Genomic DNA, 18,788 nt, shown 5'->3' with positions numbered 1-18,788 from the left:
AACACGGTCACCCACCTAGAATTCCAAGTGTTTTCGTCTCTTGTCTGCATAGCTCTTTTGTCCGTCTCTAGAGGGTTTCAGTCGTTCTCGGATTTGTATGATCTTTTCTGTGGTTTCCCGAATGATCTCCGGGCCAGTGAGTGTTGTTAGGAACTTGGCCTCTAGCTAGTTGCGTGCTACTTCAGCCCAACATAGAGGGGATCTGCACTTGTGGCCATATAGGGCTTCGAACAGGGCAACCTTGATGCTAGAGTGGTAACTATTGTTGTAGGAGAACTCGACAAGTGGCAAATAGGTATCCCATGCTTTACCGAAGTCGAACACACATTCTCTCACTATCTCTTCTAGTGTTTGAATGGTTCTCTCACTTTTCCCGTCAGTTTGTGGATGGTAGGCTGTGCTCATGTCCAGCCTAGTTCCCAGAGATTTCTGTAAAGACTGGCAGAACCGCAAGGTGAATCTAATGTCTCTATCCGAGATAATAGATATTGGCACACCATGCAGTCGTACAATCTCTTTGATGTAAGTTCTGGTCATTTTCTCTATCTTGTTTGTTTCCTTTATTGGCAGGAAGTGAGCAGATTTGGTTAATCTATCGACGATTACCCAAATAGTGTCAAGCCCATCTTTGGTCTTGGGCAACTTAGTTATGAAATCCATTGTAATTCGCTCCCACTTCCACTCAGGTATCTCCGGCTGTTGAAGCAAACATGAGGAATTTTGATATTCTACCTTAACTTTGGCGCAAGTTAGGCACTTTCCCACATAGGTAGCAATCTTTTCTTTCATGTTCGGCCACCAATAAAGTATCTTTTCTTTCATGGTTAGTGCCTTCACTCTACGACCTGAGTATTCTTTTCGACTAAGGGCATCAGCTACTACATTGGCTTTACCGGGATGATAGTGAATTTCGCATTCGTAATTATTGAGTAGTTCTACCCATCGTCTTTGTCTCATGTTAAGATCCTTCTGATCAAAGATGTGTTGAAGGCTTTTGTGGTCGGTGAAGATAGTGCACTTGGTACCATAAAGGTAATGCCTCCAGATTTTTAATGCAAAGACTAAAGCTCCTAACTCAAGATCATGAGTGGTGTAGTTGACTTCGTGTGCCTTAAGCTGTTTCGAGGCATAGGCAATAACTCTTCCTCGCTGCATTAGCACACAGCCTAACCCCTGATTGGATGCATCGCAGTATACAACAAAATCTTCTGTCCCTTCGGGAAGGGAAAAGATAGGCACGCTGCACAGGGCTTGCTTTAGTGTTTGGAATGCACTGTTTTGTTTCTCTCCCCAGCTAAAAGTTACACCCTTCTGAGTCTGAGCAGTAAGAGGCTTAGCAATTCTGTAGAAGTTTTGTATGAACCTGCGGTAGTAGCCAGCAAGTCCTATAAATTGGCGGATCTCTGTTGGTGTTCTGGGTGCTGACCAGTTCTCGATAGCCTTTATTTTGGAAGGTTCCACGTGTATTCCTTCTTCGCTAAACACGCGACCAAGGAAATTTACCTTCCTAATCCAAAATTCTCACTTTGAGAATTTAGCGTAAAGTTTTTCTGCCCTTAAAGTTTCTAAGACTTGTCTTAGGTGCTGGCTATATTCTTCCTCACTTCGTGAGTAGATGAGTATATCGTCTATTAATACTATCACGAATTTGTCTAGGAAGGGTCACCACACCCGATTCATTAGATCCATGAATACTGCGGGTGCATTGGTTAGACCAAAGGGCATTACTACAAACTCGTAGTGACCTTAACGAGTTCGGAAGGCTGTTTTGGGAACATCATTCTCATGGACTCGTAATTGGTAATACCCCGATCTCAGGTCGATCTTTGAAAAGTAATTGGCTCCTTGGAGTTGATTGAAGAGGTCGTCTATTCATGGAAGAGGGTATCGGTTCTTAATGGTAAGCTTGTTTAGTTCGCGGTAGTCTATTGGTGGTTGTCGAGGCCAACAAAATAAATACCCTAAATATTACACACTAAAATAGTGTACAGTGGTAAAGGGATCGTATCCACGGAGATTGGTTCAATTTAAATCTCTATGTAAATCACTCGTTCAAGTACTTGTAAAACAAAAATAAAAGTAAAACAGGGGGGGTTAAATTCTTTTGATTGTTTGACAAAATTAAAACCAGCTAGAATGTAAATGTGACAAGTAAACAAGTAAAAGTTTTGGTTGAATTCAATGAAGTAAGATTATTTGATTTTGGGATATACCACATGGATGACATGGTTGACTTATCATTAGACTAAATATAATAACACTTGTGAATTGGTTTAACTTGGCTATAGCAATTCATAAGCACAAATTGCCTCAACTCTTCTTAGATATTAAAATGATTAGAGAAGCTCTAACACATTCCCTTAATTAAAGTCACAAAATCAATGAAGCATGTAATCTTGTGAAAATCAATTAGCTTTGAGTTCTAAGAGTCACCAAATCCATAAGATAATCAAATGCTTACATTATCATTATGGAGGAAACATTCCCATGGTTTAAATGAAACGAAAACAAACATATAAACCATTTGTTGCTTACCAACCTCAAAGTCCATTACTTAACCAAGAAATTGATCAACAAAAATTATATGTTCACTCATCCAAGCTCATGATCAAAGATAAACAAACATAACAAGAAGTTTAACTAGAAAACATTTCCATAAACTGCAAACAGAAGTTAATAATAGTCTTCAAAATAACCAATCATCCATGGGATTAAACCCTAATCAACCAAGTGAAAATCTAGCCAAGCATGGCCAAAATAAAGGAAATACAAGAAATTTTAGTGGTACCAAACATTGTACTAAGTGCAAGATGGAAAGAAAATAACACCAATCTTCAATTCTTCAACTTCTTCTCCAATGTTCTTGAGAGCGAAACAGTGGTTTTCTCCAAGTGTTTCCTCAAAATAATGCCTCCAATCTCCAGCAAATAAGGCTCATTTCCGGATTCAAAAAGTTGCACAAAAGCTACCCACCAACTTTCGACAAATAGAGTCAACAATTCAAAACCCGGGATCAATTCAGCACGATTCACTCAGACCGCGTATGGGTCCACGCGGACCGCGTGGGTCTCGCTGATTGTGGGACTTGGACCATTTAAAATACAATCTAGCCCAATCTTCTCATTCACACTTCAGCCCACATGCATAACTCTTGAGAGCCCAATTGTGCCATTCCAAAGCCTCCAATGATTGGTCCAATGCTCCATCAATCTTCCATAGCTCGAGTCTGTGTCGCCTCATCATCATTCTCGCTCAGAAATTAAGTCCAACTTGATTTCTTGTTTATGCTGACACCAAGCTCAATCGCACCACTTCAAGTCCACAAGCAAACCGCAAGGCTCCAAAATTCCCGCACTCCTTCCATACCTCGAATGACAAATAATCTTCGATAAGTCATGCAAATAAACTCAAAAGACTGGAAAGCACCCGGTAAAGGAGAAAAATAACAAAAAGAGAAAATATGCATGAAGATTAACTAAAATGAGATGAAATGTGCTAAAATAAACTATAAAAATAAGTAAATAAAATGAAACTATCAAATCACCCCAAGCTTGAACCTTACTTGTCCTCAAGTAAGACAAGACTAAAATGAACTTGGGATGAACTATCCTAAAAAGAACAAAAAGAATGAACATCTTAGGTAGAAATTCACGACACGCCGTTAGAATAAAAACATATAATCCATTTTTAGAGATAAGAATCACTTTGAGGGACGAGCCTTTGTTACCTTTCTAGCAAGGGATACATGTTGATCAAGATGCAAAATGAGCATGCATACTTCACTAGTATGGTTTATGTGACATTGTTTCGTGATCCGATCTAGCCCACTAGCCATAAGAAAGTGTCCATCGGTTAGGATGTTCCTCACTCCTCACAACTTCAACCCCATGCCAAGAAATAAAACCTTGCAAAAAGATAACTCGGGCCAAAAATGGCAAGGAACGAGCTATGTACAAAGGTTGGCAAACCATCATCATCTAGAAGAATAAGTGCTTCCACCAAAACAAGATCATATAAAGTGAAGAATCAAGCACGTGATGAGCAAAGGCATCATCGTAGTTGCCAACAAAAATGATATCTAACTAGAAGAACATCAAACTAGAAACTAATTACATGAGCTAGAATCCGAAAAACTAAACATTTACAAAAGCAAACAAATGGATACAACTCCGTGGCCCGGCCCTTATTATTATTATTATTATTATTATTATTATATATATATATATATATATATATATATATATATATATATATATATATATATATATATATGGACAACAAAACCCCAAAGACATGTTACAAATACAATAACTTAAGACACAAAGAGGAAAACACTAAAAATATATATTTACATTCGCATTTTATGGTTGCGATAATATCCGACTTTTCAAAACCATTTTTTTTGGCTCACTTTTTTGGTTTACCACAGGAGTTTTACAAGTATAGCCTGAAAATAAAAAAAATACAAAACTATATACAACTATAAGCAGAGTCTAAGTCTAACCCAAACAAGAGGCTAAACGAGCACAACTACACTAAGGCTAATTCGAGATCAAGTAGGAAAAATGTGTCTAAATCATAAGGTAGTGAGATATGATGTGAATTGTAGCGGTTAGACACTAGAGATCTCAAAATAGAAAAATCTATCTTTTATTCCTTTCTTTGGGGTTTGATTGTGGCTTGTGAGGAAAATTCAGGTGAGGGACTGGTCGGCACGGGGTTAAGTTGTCCCCCTACTTATGCCACACTTGACATGGGTCGATTCATATGCACAACTACTTGCACTCTCTCCCCACGTATATATAAGAGAAGAAGCAACAACTGAAAGTCCTTAAGAGCGATTCTTATTTGTTATGTGAGTTTCCAAAAGAATTGTATTTAAGGTGTGTCGTGTCTTTCAAGTAAAGATGTTCGGAGATGAGAATAAAGAGATAACAAAAATGCATGAATGCTTATGCCCTAAGCTAAATGCCATGCAAAAATAAAAAGGGAAAAAGAAGAAAATAAAATCTTTTTGGAGTTTTTTTTAAAAAAAATGAATGAATGCAATTTAAGACTAAAATGCTATGCAACCTAATTAAAATTCATGAGAAATCAAAGAGAAAAAGGGAATACCCCACCCCAAGCTTAGAAATAAGCATTGTCCTCAATGCTTGGGGCGAGGCGAAAGTACCTAGACCGGGGGATCGGGAGGAGGATATGGGTATTGGGGGTAGGGGTAAGGGTAAGGTGGAGGTGGATAAGGGTGGGTGGGTGGTGGGTAAGGATAGGGAGGAGAAAGTGGGACGTTCTCAAAATGGTTTTGTGATTGGTGCCACCCCCACATATGGTGCATCTGTTGGGACATGATTTGGTTGGAGACACAAAGAGCCTCGAACCGGTCGGCAAAATTGGGGGGAAGCGGGTAATATCTGGGAGGTGCTTGGGGTTGGGTGTGATGTTGACCATGGGTGGGCTCATCACCGGACTCCTCACCTGCATGCATCTCGATGTCATCTTGAGCCTGGGACGCATCCTCATTGACTGACTAAGTGATGGTCCTCGCGAGTCTCCACTGAGTGCGATCGTGGGGGATGAAGTTAGAGACTCGAGGGTCGGGGAGAACAAGATATCCAACTCCTTGAGGACAATACCATGTGAAACTGTTCCTGCTCCGACGACGGATGTGGTGCATGTTTGTGAGAGCACGCTCATCCAAAAGAGTTTTATTGTCAACAGGTTGGTATTCGTCTGGAAGTTCGATGTCAAGACCATGGGCTAAAAGGGTGAAAAAACCACCGATACAAATATCATCGGACGCTTTGGTTCTCATGAGTGCGCATTTATGGAAAAAGAACGAAGCAAAGTCCGGGATTGGTGGGTTTTCACGTCGTGTCATGCACCAAAGGAAGAAAAGCTCATTTTTTGTGACCTGACCGACTTCTTTTCGGGCAAAGACAGTGCACACCAAGATGCGATGGGCAATACAGAGGCACGGGTGAATGATGGAGGTTGCTTTATCCCGACCGGCGCAGGAAAAGACACCCCCATTGATTTCTGTCCAAAAGGTCTCATGGTTGAACTCGGCAGGTAAAACGTCGAATACCGTGGATGTGTTCGAAGAGGGCAAGACCAAGATGTCGTTTATTGTTGCAAAATCAATATACCTTCGGTCCCCCAGAAGTTGGAATGCGTTTTTTTTCTTTTCGCTATCGTACCCGCAATCGGCAAGAAACTCTCTAGTAGGGAGCCCGTACGTGTGCGCCATGAGATTGAGAAGGTTTTCCCATCCGATGTTACGGAACAATTGGGTGACCCCCTCAAGAAACCCTAATGAGATAAGCGTGGATTTGCACACAAATTTGGTGGATGCAACCTTTCTAGACAGGCTTTTCATGTAGTTTTTGGCCGCCTTGGCATCCCGAAATCTTGGAATGTCGGGTGCATCATTTTGATTTCTAGCTGGGGCTTTGCCTCGGGCGGCAGTCGGGCGTTTTCTAGACGTGGACATGGTCTACCTGCAAGAAGAACAACAACTACACGAATCCAATCCCAACAAATGATGTTTTCAATTCAATTTCCCAATCGACTCCCTATAGACTTCTAAAACAATTCAAAAATCAATGCAAGAAACGTTTCCTAGACTCAATAGATGCAATACCATACAAATTGTTGTTCTAAAACATGCATATAAGTCAAGGAAAGAATGTACCCGTTTTTTGAAATTTGAAAATTTTGCGCGCTAAAATTCGAGATTTGAAAATCTTGCTACTCTCCACACCAAGCTTAAAGCTTTGTTCAATATCCCGTGAGAAACAATTTACAGCGAAAACCCGAGGAATCTGGCAATGGCTTGAAATTCTGGCGAAATTTTTCCGGCGAGCTTTGAGAGATATTTTTGGTGGGGTTTGTAGCCTTGTCCAAGAGGAGCACAATGGTGGTGTCGGAATCGCGAGAGATGGCCGGAGTTGGCCGGAAAATGGCCGGAAAGTGGCGGTTGAGTGGTGGTGGTGCCCGGAATTGCAACAACATATCGGACCGGATTTTTGGTGGGGCTTGTAGAGCTCGAAAAATGGGAGAGAATGGCGGTGGTTTCACAAAATTCCGACCGGTGGTTTGACGGGAAACTGAGTTTTAGTTTGAAGATGGAGGAGCTCTAATGGAGGTTAGGGGAAAGGAAGAAGAAGAAGTGGGAAGGAAGAAGGGTCGACTGGAGAGTTATTAGGTTTAAGTTGCGGTCAAACCTGGTCAAGACGCGGTCAACGAAAGTCAACATGTCACGCGGACACGTCTGCGAGTACATGCGGTCCGCGTGAATAACCCTGGAACTATTCTGCTTTGCATTATTTATACGCGGTCAAACTCGGAGATGGTACGCGGTCCGTTTTAATAATCCACGCGGACGGACTTGCGAGTACACGCGGTCCGCGTGAATTAGCCTGAAATCCTTCTGTTTTCTGAAGATGGACGCGGACACTTTAGGGAACCACACGCTGACCATTTCTTTTTTAACACAGACAGACCCTCGAGTACACGCGGTCTGTGTGAATGCTGCAGCAATTTTCTCAATTTTTGCCCTTTGACCAAAACGAACACCGAGTCTTAAAATCCAACACTTTTGTACTGCAACAAGGACGAAGAAGAAATGCTAAATGAAAAAATGATCTATCTAAGGCATTTATTCGGGATTAGAAACAATGAAAACTTTAAGGCGAGACGTCCTTCCCTTTCGATTTCAGTATACCGGGGCATCCAATTGGATGACATCTAAGACATTTGCGTTAAAACCTTCATAGAAAGGTTTCAAACGATGTCCATTGAATTTAAAGATTTGATTTGTTTCTTTACTCTGGATCTCAATCGCTCCGTGCTCAAAGACTTTTAGCACAACAAATGGACCTATCCATATTGACCTCAACTTTCCGGGAAATAATTTCAATCTCGAGTGGTAAAGCAAAACTCTATGTCCCGGCTCAAAATGCTTGCGGGTAATGGACTTGTCATGGAAAAGCTTCGTTTTATCCTTGTAAATTCTTGAGTTCTCATAGGAGTCATTTCTTAACTCCTCCAACTCTTGAAGTTGAAGCTTCCTATGCCTTCCCGCCGCATCAATGTTGAAATTGCATTGCTTGACCGCCCAAAATGCACGGTGTTCCAATTCCACGAGAAGATGACATGGTTTTCCAAAAACCAACCTAAATGGAGACATTCCTATAGGGGTCTTATACGTGGTCCGATAGGCCCACAAGGCATCATCAAGCCTTGAAATCCAATCTTTTCTTGAAGGATTCATGGTTTTCTCAAGAATACTCTTCACCTCGCGATTTGAAACCTCTGCGTGACCATTCGTTTGAGGGTGGTAAGCGGTAGAGACACGATGGGTCATGTTGTACTTTTTTAGCAAGGCCTCCATCATCTTGATGCAGAAATGCGTCCCTCGATCACTAATCAAAGCCCTAGGCACACCAAATCTCACAAAGACATTAGATTTTAAAAAGTCAATAACTGTTTTGGCATCATCCGATCTTGTGGCTTTGGCCTCAACCCACTTAGAAACATAGTCAACCGCGAGCAAGATGTAAACGTTGCCAAACGAAACGGGAAATGTGCCCATGAAATCAATCCCCGATACGTCAAAAATTTCACAAACAAAGATTGGATTTTGCGGCATTTGGTTCTTTTGTGAAATGTTTCCCGTCCTTTGGCACCGTTCACAACTTTTACAAAACATATAACAATCGCGTGACATGGTTGGCCAAAATAGTCCACATTCAAGGAACTTTCTCAAGGTCTGGCTAGGTCCGAAGTGTCCCCCACAAGCAAATTCATGACAAAATTGTAAAATGGATTGATGCTCTTGTTGGGGCACACATCGCCTAATGATTTGATCCGGACAATGTTTCCACAAATAAGGTTCATCCCACACATAGTATTTTGCATCACTTTTCAATTTATCTTTTTGAGCACGTGAAAATGTGTCAGGATACCTCTTTGTGACCAAAAAGTTAACGATATCAGCATACCAAGGAGTAGATTGAGTAAGGGAAAAGAGATGCTCATCCGGAAACTCGTCCCTCAACGGGAAAGGTGTTTCATTTGAAGTGATCCGGCTTAGGTGGTCGACAACAAGATTCTCACATCCACTCTTGTCCCAGATTTCCAAATCAAATTCTTATAACAATAAAATCCAACGGATGAGTCTAGGCTTTGCACCTTTCTTTGTTATCAAGTACTTGAGAGCTGCGTGATCCGAATACACAATGACCTTGGTACCAAGTAGGTATTGTCTAAATTTCTCCAAGGCGAACACTATGGCCAATAGCTCCTTCTCCGTAGTAGAGTAGTTGCTTTGGGCATTGTCTAGTGTTCTCGATGCATAGTAGATCACATGGGAGGCTTGTCCATTATTTTGACCCAAAACGGCGTCAATGACATAGTTGCTTGCATCACACATGATCTCAAAGGGGAGATCCCAATTTGGTGCTTGCATGATGGGGGCGGATGTAAGCAACTCTTTGAACTTGTCGAAAGCTTCTTTGCACGCCTCATTGAACTCGAAATCAACATCCTTTTGCAAGAGTTGGCACATTGGTCTTGTTATCTTTGAAAAGTCCTTGATGAATCTCCGGTAGAAACCTGCATGGCCCAAAAAAGAACGAACTTCCCGAACACAAGTCGGATAAGGTAAGCTTTGAATAACATCAATCTTGGCCTTATCTACCTCAATTCCTTTCGTTGACACAATGTGACCCAAAATAAGACCTTGACTCACCATAAAATGACATTTTTCAAAGTTTAAAACCAAATTTATTTCAATGCATCTTTTTAAAATTTTGGTGAGATTGGGCAAACACTCTTGAAAGGAGTTTCCATATACCGTAAAATCATCCATGAAAACTTCAATTATATTCTCGACATATTCCGAAAAGATACTAACCATACATCGTTGGAAAGTAGCCGGTGCGTTACACAATCCGAATGGCATTCTCCGGTATGCAAAAGTGCCAAATGGACATGTAAATGTTGTCTTTTCTTGGTCTTCCGGTGTCACCGGGATTTGGTGAAAACTGGAGTACCCGTCTAGACAACAATAATGGGATTTCCCGACCAACCTTTCTAACATTTGATCAATGAAAGGCAATGGGAAATGATCTTTTTGTGTGCTAGCATTAAGTTTTCGATAGTCAATACATACTCTCCACCCGTTTTGCACACGGGTGGGGATCATCATACCTTTGTTGTTCTCGACCACCATGATCTCCGTCTTCTTCAGCACGACTTGGACCGGGCTCACCCATTTGCTATCCGAGATCGGATAGATCATCCCCGCATCAAGGAGTTTCAAAATCTCTTTCTTTACCACTTCCATCATTGGCGGATTCAACCTTCTTTGCGCGTCTCGGCTCGGCTTGCATTCATTCTCCATCAAAATTTTGTGCATGCAAGTAGAGGGGCTCAACCCTTTGATATCCGCGATCGTCCAACCCATTCCTTCTTTATGTTCTTTCAACACTTTGAGGAGTTGCTCTTCTTCACATTGGGTTAAGTGAGATGAAATGATGACCGGAAGAGTCTCGTTGTTTCCCAAGTACGCATACTTCAAATGTTGAGGAAGGACCTTCAATTCTAATTCCGGTGGTTGAACAAGGGAGGGTGGCAATCTCATGTGAGTTTGAGGTAATTCAATTTGCTTCACACTAAATTGAGTGGTTTTCTTGATCTCCAAATTGTTAACCAATCTTTCAACTTCGGGGTCTAGTGAGTAGAGCTTCAACTTCTTGGCTAATTTTCCACAATCAAATCCTTTGCTCAAAACCATCTCCAACATGTCACCATTAGACAACTCGAACAACTCTTGGGTTAATGGTTCAATAACATCAACAAAACACAAAGATGAAACATCACTAGGATATCTCATAACATCGTAGATGTTAAAACTTATTATCTCCCCATCAAACTCCATCGTTAAGCTTCCCGCATATACATCAATCTTTGTTCTAGCCGTCTTCAAGAATGGTCTCCCAAGTAGAGTTATACCCGACTTTGAGGATACTTGTTCATCTAGATCAATCACGTAGAAATCCGCCGGGAAGACCAATTGATTTACTTGTACTAGGACATCTTCCAGAACACCTCTAGGAAAGACACTTGACTTATCCGCAAGAGAGATTATGACACCAGTTTCACTTAAAGGACCAACATTCAATGATGCATACACTGAATAGGGCATGACATTAATAGAAGCACCAAGGTCAAGCATGGCACTACTAAAAGTGATTTCTCCTATCTTGCAAGGAACCGTAAACATTCCCGAATCTTTACACTTAGGTGGAAGCTTCCTTTGTAAAACCGCGGATGCGTTTTCATTCATAGAAATTTTCTCATTTCCCTTCAACTTCCTCTTGTTGGTACAAAGTTCTTTCAAAAACTTTGCATACCTAGGGATTTGCTTGATTGCATCAAGTAGAGGGATATTTACTTCCACCTTTCGAAAGGTGTCCAAAATCTCTTTCTCCTCCATTTTTTTCTTTAAAGTTGCAAGCCGAGAGGGGAACGGCGGTTGAGTGGCTATTGGAGTTACTAGAGGGGTAGTCTTCCTTGGAACTCCGGCTTATGCATCGTCCTTGATTATAGATTCTTCAATGGGAATAACTTCTATTTCTTCCTCTTCACCCCTTGGCTTCTTCTTTGAACTACTCTTTCCGGTTTTTTTGCCACTTCTCAAGGTCACCACATTGACATTTGGGTTCTTTTCGGTTTGAGAAAGGAGTTTACCACGGGACTCCAACTTGCTTATGGATGTAACTATATCTCCCATTTATGCTTCAAGGTTGGAGATACTAGTCCTTGTCTCTTTTTGGAATTGTTGGGTACTAGTGGCTAGGGATTTGACAATGTCTTCGAGAGACATTCCAGAGCTACTTGGTTGGGATTGAGGGGGTTGTTGATGATGATGTGGAGGGTGCGGTTTGGGTTGATAATGTGGTTGCGGGTGTTGGTAATGAGGTTGTGGTGGTGGATAGGATGGTCTAACCAATGCATTTTGAGGAAATGGTCTTGGATTGTAGCTCATGTTGGGATTTGGCTTCCAACTTGAATTATATGCATTTTGGTAACCGGATGGCTTGTTGTGGTAATTTTGGAACTCTCCCGTGGCATTTACATGTTCCGCATCTTCTTGAAGAATGGGACACATATCCATAGGATGTCCCATTGTTGCACATATTCCACAAACCATCACTTGTGGAGTTTGTCCCATGACTATCTTTTGAACAACAGAGGTTAAGTATTTGATTTGAGACTCGAGGTTTGATGTTACCACTTCATTGACTTTGTGTTGTGTCTCTCACTTCATATCTTGGCACGGGCCAAAATGTTGGGAGTTCGCAGCTATGGTGTTGAAAAGTTGTCTTGTTTGTTATGGAGTTTTACTAAAGACATCACCACCACTTGAGGCATCAACTAGTCTTCTCTCCATTGGCAACAATCCCTCATAGAAGTGTCGGATGAGGAGTTGTTCCAGAATTTGGTGTTGTGGGCAACTATAGCACAAGTTTTTGAACCTCTCCCAATAATCATGAAAAGTCTCATTTTGACCTTGGCGGATTCCACAAATCTCATTTCTGAGACTTGAGACTCTTGAAGCGGGATAGAACTTGTCAAGAAAAGTTGTTGCCATGTCGGTCCATGAGTTGATCAACCCCTGGGGGAAGATAGAATAACCAATCCTTTGCTCTATTGGCCAATGAAAAGGGAATGCCCTTAGCTTGATTTGGTCATCGGTTGACCCTTGTGGCTTCATGCTAGTGCAAATAATGTGGAACATCTTCAAGTGCTTATGTGGGTCTTCATTCTCCAATCCATGAAAAGTTGGGAGGTGATGGACTAAACTTGACTTCAATTCCAAACCTCCTTCCAAAACCGGGTAATTGATACCGGTTGGAGTTTGTGTAACATCGGTTTCCATCATTTGCCTCAAAGTTCTTTCGGGAACTTCTCCTCCGTCCGCCATTGCAATTGGTTCGATAATGGGTGGATTTTGTTGTAGAGGTGGTGTTTCGGGAATTTCTTGGCGAGGGTCGGGACTAGAATCGGGTTCTGTATCACTTGATGAAGCGGGTTCAACCTCCGGATCCCCGTAGCACTTTCCCACATAGGTAGCAATCTTTTCTTTCATGTTCGGCCACCAATAAAGTATCTTGAGATCCAGATACATCTTGTCTGAACCTGGATGAACAGAGTATTGAGTTTTGTGGGCTTCATTCATGACAAATTCTCTGTAGCCACCAAACTTCGGGGTCCAAATCCGATTCATGAAGTAACGGACTCCGTCACCCTTGATTTCTAAGTTTTTCTCCATTCCTCTTAAGGCTTCATCTGCCACATTTTCAGACTTTAAGGCTTCCAGCTGAGCCTCTTTGATCTGTGTGGACAGATGTGAATGGATTGTCATGGTTAGTGCCTTCACTCTACGACCTGAGTATTCTTTTCGACTAAGGGCATCAGCTACTACATTGGCTTTACCGGGATGATAGTGAATTTCGCATTCGTAATTATTGAGTAGTTCTACCCATCGTCTTTGTCTCATGTTAAGATCCTTCTGATCAAAGATGTGTTGAAGGCTTTTGTGGTCGGTGAAGATAGTGCACTTGGTACCATAAAGGTAATGCCTCCAGATTTTTAATGCAAAGACTAAAGCTCCTAACTCAAGATCATGAGTGGTGTAGTTGACTTCGTGTGCCTTAAGTTGTTTCGAGGCATAGGCAATAACTCTTCCTCGCTGCATTAGCACACAGCCTAACCCCTGATTGGATGCATCGCAGTATACATAAAAATCTTCTGTCCCTTCGGGAAGGGAAAAGATAGGCGCGCTGCATAGGGCTTGCTTTAGTGTTTGGAATGCACTGTTTTGTTTCTCTCCCCAGCTAAAAGTTACACCCTTCTGAGTCTGAGGAGTAAGAGGCTTAGCAATTCTGTAGAAGTTTTGTATGAACCTGCGGTAGTAGCTAGCAAGTCCTATAAATTGGCGGATCTCTGTTGGCATTCTGGGTGCTGACCAGTTCTCGATAGCCTTTATTTTGGAAGGTTCCACGTGTATTCCTTCTTCGCTAAACACGTGACCAAGGAAATTTACCTTCCTAATCCAAAATTCTCACTTTGAGAATTTAGCGTAAAGTTTTTCTGCCCTTAAAGTTTCTAAGACTTGTCTTAGGTGCTGGCTATGTTCTTCCTCACTTCGTGAGTAGATGAGTATATCGTCTATTAATACTATCACGAATTTGTCTAGGAAGGGTCAGCACACCCGATTCATTAGATCCATGAATACCGCGGGTGCATTGGTTAGACCAAAGGGCATTACTACAAACTCGTAGTGACCTTAACGAGTTCGGAAGGCTGTTTTGGGAACATCATTCTCATGGACTCGTAATTGGTAATACCCCGATCTCAGGTCGATCTTTGAAAAGTAATTGGCTCCTTGGAGTTGATTGAAGAGGTCGTCTATTCGTGGAAGAGGGTATCGGTTCTTAATGGTAAGCTTGTTTAGTTCGTGCTAGTCTATTGGTGGTTGTCGAGGCCAACAAAATAAATACCCTAAATATTACACACTAAAATAGTGTACAGTGGTAAAGGGATCGTATCCACGGAGATTGGTTCAATTTAAATCTCTATGTAAATCACTCGTTCAAGTACTTGTAAAACAAAAATAAAAGTAAAACATGGGGGGTTAAATTCTTTTGATTGTTTGACAAAATTAAAACCAACTAGAATGTAAATGTGACAAGTAAACAAGTAAAAGTTTTGGTTGAATTCAATGAAGTAAGATTAGTTGATTTTCGGATATACCACATGGATGACATGGTTGACTTATCATTAGACTAAACATAATAACACTTGTGAATTGGTTTAACTTGGCTATAGCAATTCATAAGCACAAATTGCCTCAACTCTTCTTAGATATTAAAATGATTAGAGAAGCTCTAACACATTCCCTTAATTAAAGTCACAAAATCAATGAAGCATGTAATCTTGTGAAAATCAATTAGCTTTGAGTTCTAAGAGTCACCAAATCCATAAGATAATCAAATGCTTACATTATCATTATGGAGGAAACATTCCCATGGTTTAAATGAAACGAAAACAAACATATAAACCATTTGTTGCTTACCAACCTCAAAGTCCATTACTTAACCAATAAATTGATCAACAAAAATTATATGTTCACTCATCCAAGCTCATGATCAAAGATAAACAAACATAACAAGAAGTTTAACTAGAAAACATTTCCATAAACTGCAAACAGAAGTTAATAATAGTCTTCAAAATAACCAATCATCCATGGGATTAAACCCTAATCAACCAAGTGAAAATCTAGCCAAGCATGGCCAAAATAAAGGAAATACAAGAAATTTTAGTGGTACCAAACATTGTACTAAGTGCAAGATGGAAAGAAAATAACACCAATCTTCAATTCTTCAACTTCTTCTCCAATGTTCTTGAGAGCAAAACAGTGGTTTTCTCCAAGTGTTTCCTCAAAATAATGCCTCCAATCTCCAGAAAATAAGGCTCATTTCCGGATTCAAAAAGTTGCACAAAAGCTACCCACCAACTTTCGACAAATAGAGTCAACAATTCAAAACGCGGGATCAATTCAGCACGATTCACTCAGACCGCGTATGGGTCCACGCGGACCGCGTGGGTCTCGCTGATTGTGGGACTTGGACCATTTAAAATACAATCTAGCCCAATCTTCTCATTCACACTTCAGCCCACATGCATAACTCTTGAGAGCCCAATTGTGCCATTCCAAAGCCTCCAATGATTGGTCCAATGCTCCATCAATCTTCCATAGCTCGAGTCTGTGTCGCCTCATCATCATTCTCGCTCAGAAATTAAGTCCAACTTGATTTCTTGTTTATGCTGACACCAAGCTCAATCGCACCACTTCAAGTCCACAAGCAAACCGCAAGGCTCCAAAAGTCCCGCACTCCTTCCATACCTCCAATGACAAATAGTCTTCGATAAATCCTGCAAATAAACTCAAAAGACTGGAAAGCACCCGGTAGAGGAGAAAAATAACAAAAAGACAAAATATGCATGAAGATTAACTAAAATGAGATGGAATGTGCTAAAATAAACTATAAAAAGAAGTAAGTAAAATGAAACTATCATCAATGCACATGCGGAACGATCCATCTTTCTTGTTCACAAAGAGGATCGGTGCTCCCCAGGGTGAAGAGCTCGGTCTGATGAATCCCTTACTGAGTATTTTGTTTAATTGGTTGGATGATTCTTGTATTTCTGCTGGTTCTAGGCGATACGGGGATTTGGCTACGGGGGTAGCTCCAGGAATTAAGTCGATTCGGAACTCGACTTGGAGTTCAGGAGGAACTCCTGGAAGATCTTCGGAAAAAATGTAAGGAAAATTACAGACCTCGGGGATGCTCGCGAGGTCTTTTACTTCTTGTTTTTCGTTGACTACATGGGCTAAGAATATGTGACACTCTTTTCGCAGGTATTTTTGGGCTTTGATGCATGAGATGATGCGAAGGTTCGAACTAAGTTTGTCACCGTAGATAACGAGGGTTTCACCATTTGGCAGATTGAGGCGAATGGATTTTTCGTAACAAAGGATGTCAGCACGATGGGGACTTAACCAGTCCATGTCGACGATGGCATCAAAGATTTTTATGGAAACCAACATAAGGTCGACTGGGAAAGAATAGTCGTTTAGTGTGAGGGTACAACCTATGAATATGTCGTTAGTGCACTCTTTCTTCCCGTTAGCCATCTCGACAGTGAATGTTTCGTTTAGTGGTTGTGGTTTGTGTTTGAGTAAGTGTTTGAATTTACGGCTAAGAAAGCTCCTCTCCGCACCACTATCAAATAGTATGCATGCATAAGAGTTATCGAGAAGGAACGTACCCGTGAGTACTGTGGGATCCGCTACTGCCTCCTCCTGACCCATTGTTAGCACCCTTCCTATGTTGTCAGCATTTCTTGCTATCGGGCAATCCCTCTTGTAATGTTCGGTTTCACCACACCCATAACAGGCTTGGCCTACTCCCACTCCGGGGGTCTAGGCATTAGGCTGCATCGGGGTCTTACAGAAGCGGGTTGTATGCCCCTTCTTGTTGCAGGTGGTGCATTGAATTTCCCGATAGGGCCTTTGGTGGTGGAAGTTGCATTTGTTGCACTGCGGTAGATTTACAGCATATCGACTGGGAGGTGTTGGTGCAGTAGGAACAACAGCTGGATTGGTAGCAGCGTGGACTGCCACTGATTGTTGTTTCTTTGAGGGCTCTTATGAAGATTGGCCCTTTCTTTTGTTCCAGTACTTATTTTTGCTGCCACACTCTTTGGGCTGTTCGGGAATGGCTGTTATGGAGTCTTGGCAAACCCCATGATCTATTAGAGTCTGCGCCAAATGCTTTGAACTATCGAAAGTAAGTGGATTGGCAGCTAGGACGTTTCCTTGAGTCGGTGGAGTCAATCCCCATGTGTATCTTTCCACTTTCTTACTCTCCGGGATGACCATCCCGGGACACAAAAGAGCCGGTCACTGAACCTAGTGGTGTAAGCAGCGATATCGGAGCCCTTCATCTTCATACTCCAGAGCTCCTGCTCTTGTTTTTCCATCTCGCCCCTCGGGCAGTATTCTGCTAGCATTAGTTCTTTCAAATCATCCCAACTCATAGCATTGGCTACCGGAAGATTAGGGACTTGACTTGGCTGTTCCACCAAGTGAGGGCTCTGTCTGTGAACGTGCATGCAACAAATTTCATCTTGCTAGACTCGGGGCACGCACATATTTCGAATATTGATTCGGTCTTCTTGAACCAACGCGTTAAGGCAATGACACCTCCAGTGCCATCGAAGGACTTGGGTTTAGCGTTCGTGAAGTCCTTGTAGGAGCACTCTCTTGGGTGCCCGTGACTATCTCCTTGATTGTAAGGGTTGTCACAACTACCCGCCCTGCTAGTACCACTTGCGTGGATCTGCGACATGGCAGCAGCCACATCGGCTGTCACCGCTGCTTGGAAGACAACAGGGTTATACTGAGGAGGTGGCGGCGGTGGATATGTTGGAGGGTTGTTTTTCTTTCTGTTGGACTTCTTTGGAGGCATTTTTTTCTAAAAAGATTCAATAGGAAATGACGATAAGTCCTCTATATTGGTCATGAGTCAGGTGATATTGAACAAGATATACCTTACTCCTAAACGTATCCTAACCTGACTTTTATAGTGTTCTATCAACGATTTACAATCGAGGTTTACTAAAATAAGTAGACAATCGCAAATACAGTTGTAAGGTTTAGTAATACTTGTAACAAATTTGTATAGTGTTATAGAGCCATAAAATACTCCTATATTATTTTAACTTTATGTTTAGTTCTAGAGTTTCCCTTGTATATATTGTTGGTAAGTTTTAGACTAGCTGCAATACCACTATCACTCCCAAACACATGTTGGTCGTATCTCAAATAAATATAGTTGATCAGGCTATATTTATCCCAAATATGATTACATAACTATCCAGGTTTAACTGTAGTGTCCAACATCCAAATACTTTTATGTAGTTCTTATTGTGATACTGTTTCTAGTGTGTATGCATATTCATATACTTCTTGTAAAATACTTATATTTTAAAAGTATACTTTTAGTCCAGAACACTTCGGCCCCATAGTGTTTATAGTTGTATATCTTGCAAGGTTTGATATACTTATTTCACTATAAACAATGCTCTGATACCAATCTGTCACACCCCCAAACTGGAACGACGGAAACGTTCGGGGGCGAAGAACGTCATGT

General features: G+C 41.4%; 1 protein-coding gene across 1 annotated transcript; it reads right to left on the bottom strand.

The window, feature by feature from the left end:
• Positions 1 to 7,714: 7,714 nt before the first annotated feature.
• On the bottom strand, positions 7,715 to 11,500 carry LOC145121529 (uncharacterized). Its single transcript, XM_079057260.1, has 3 exons — positions 10,213 to 11,500; positions 9,857 to 10,095; positions 7,715 to 9,124 (listed from the first exon to the last, which is right to left on the bottom strand). Exons 1-3 carry the CDS (start codon positions 11,498 to 11,500, stop codon positions 7,715 to 7,717), a joined length of 2,937 nt encoding a protein of 978 aa, XP_078913386.1.
• Between the last annotated feature and the right edge of the window lie 7,288 nt (positions 11,501 to 18,788).

Source organism: Lactuca virosa, chromosome 6 (genome assembly GCF_052849685.1).
Source record: "Lactuca virosa cultivar CGN04683 chromosome 6, Lactuca_virosa_CGN04683_v6, whole genome shotgun sequence".
NCBI classification, from domain to species: domain Eukaryota; kingdom Viridiplantae; phylum Streptophyta; class Magnoliopsida; order Asterales; family Asteraceae; genus Lactuca; species Lactuca virosa.
The sequence above is the reverse complement of the archived record's forward strand: the minus strand, read 5'-3'. Positions and strand labels throughout refer to the sequence as shown.

Bases quoted from the DNA above. Each gene is read 5' to 3' on its own strand.
- LOC145121529 (XM_079057260.1), bottom strand. From the start codon at position 11,500: ATGGAGGAGAAAGAGATTTTGGACACCTTTCGAAAGGTGGAAGTAAAT. The intron at 10,096-10,212 runs GTATGATGATCC...ATCAAATGTTAG, and splicing joins GGTGGTCGAGAACAACAAAG to AAAGGTTGGTCGGGAAATCC. The intron at 9,125-9,856 runs GTATATGGAAAC...ATCTGGGACAAG, and splicing joins TTTTCATGGATGATTTTACG to AGTGGATGTGAGAATCTTGT.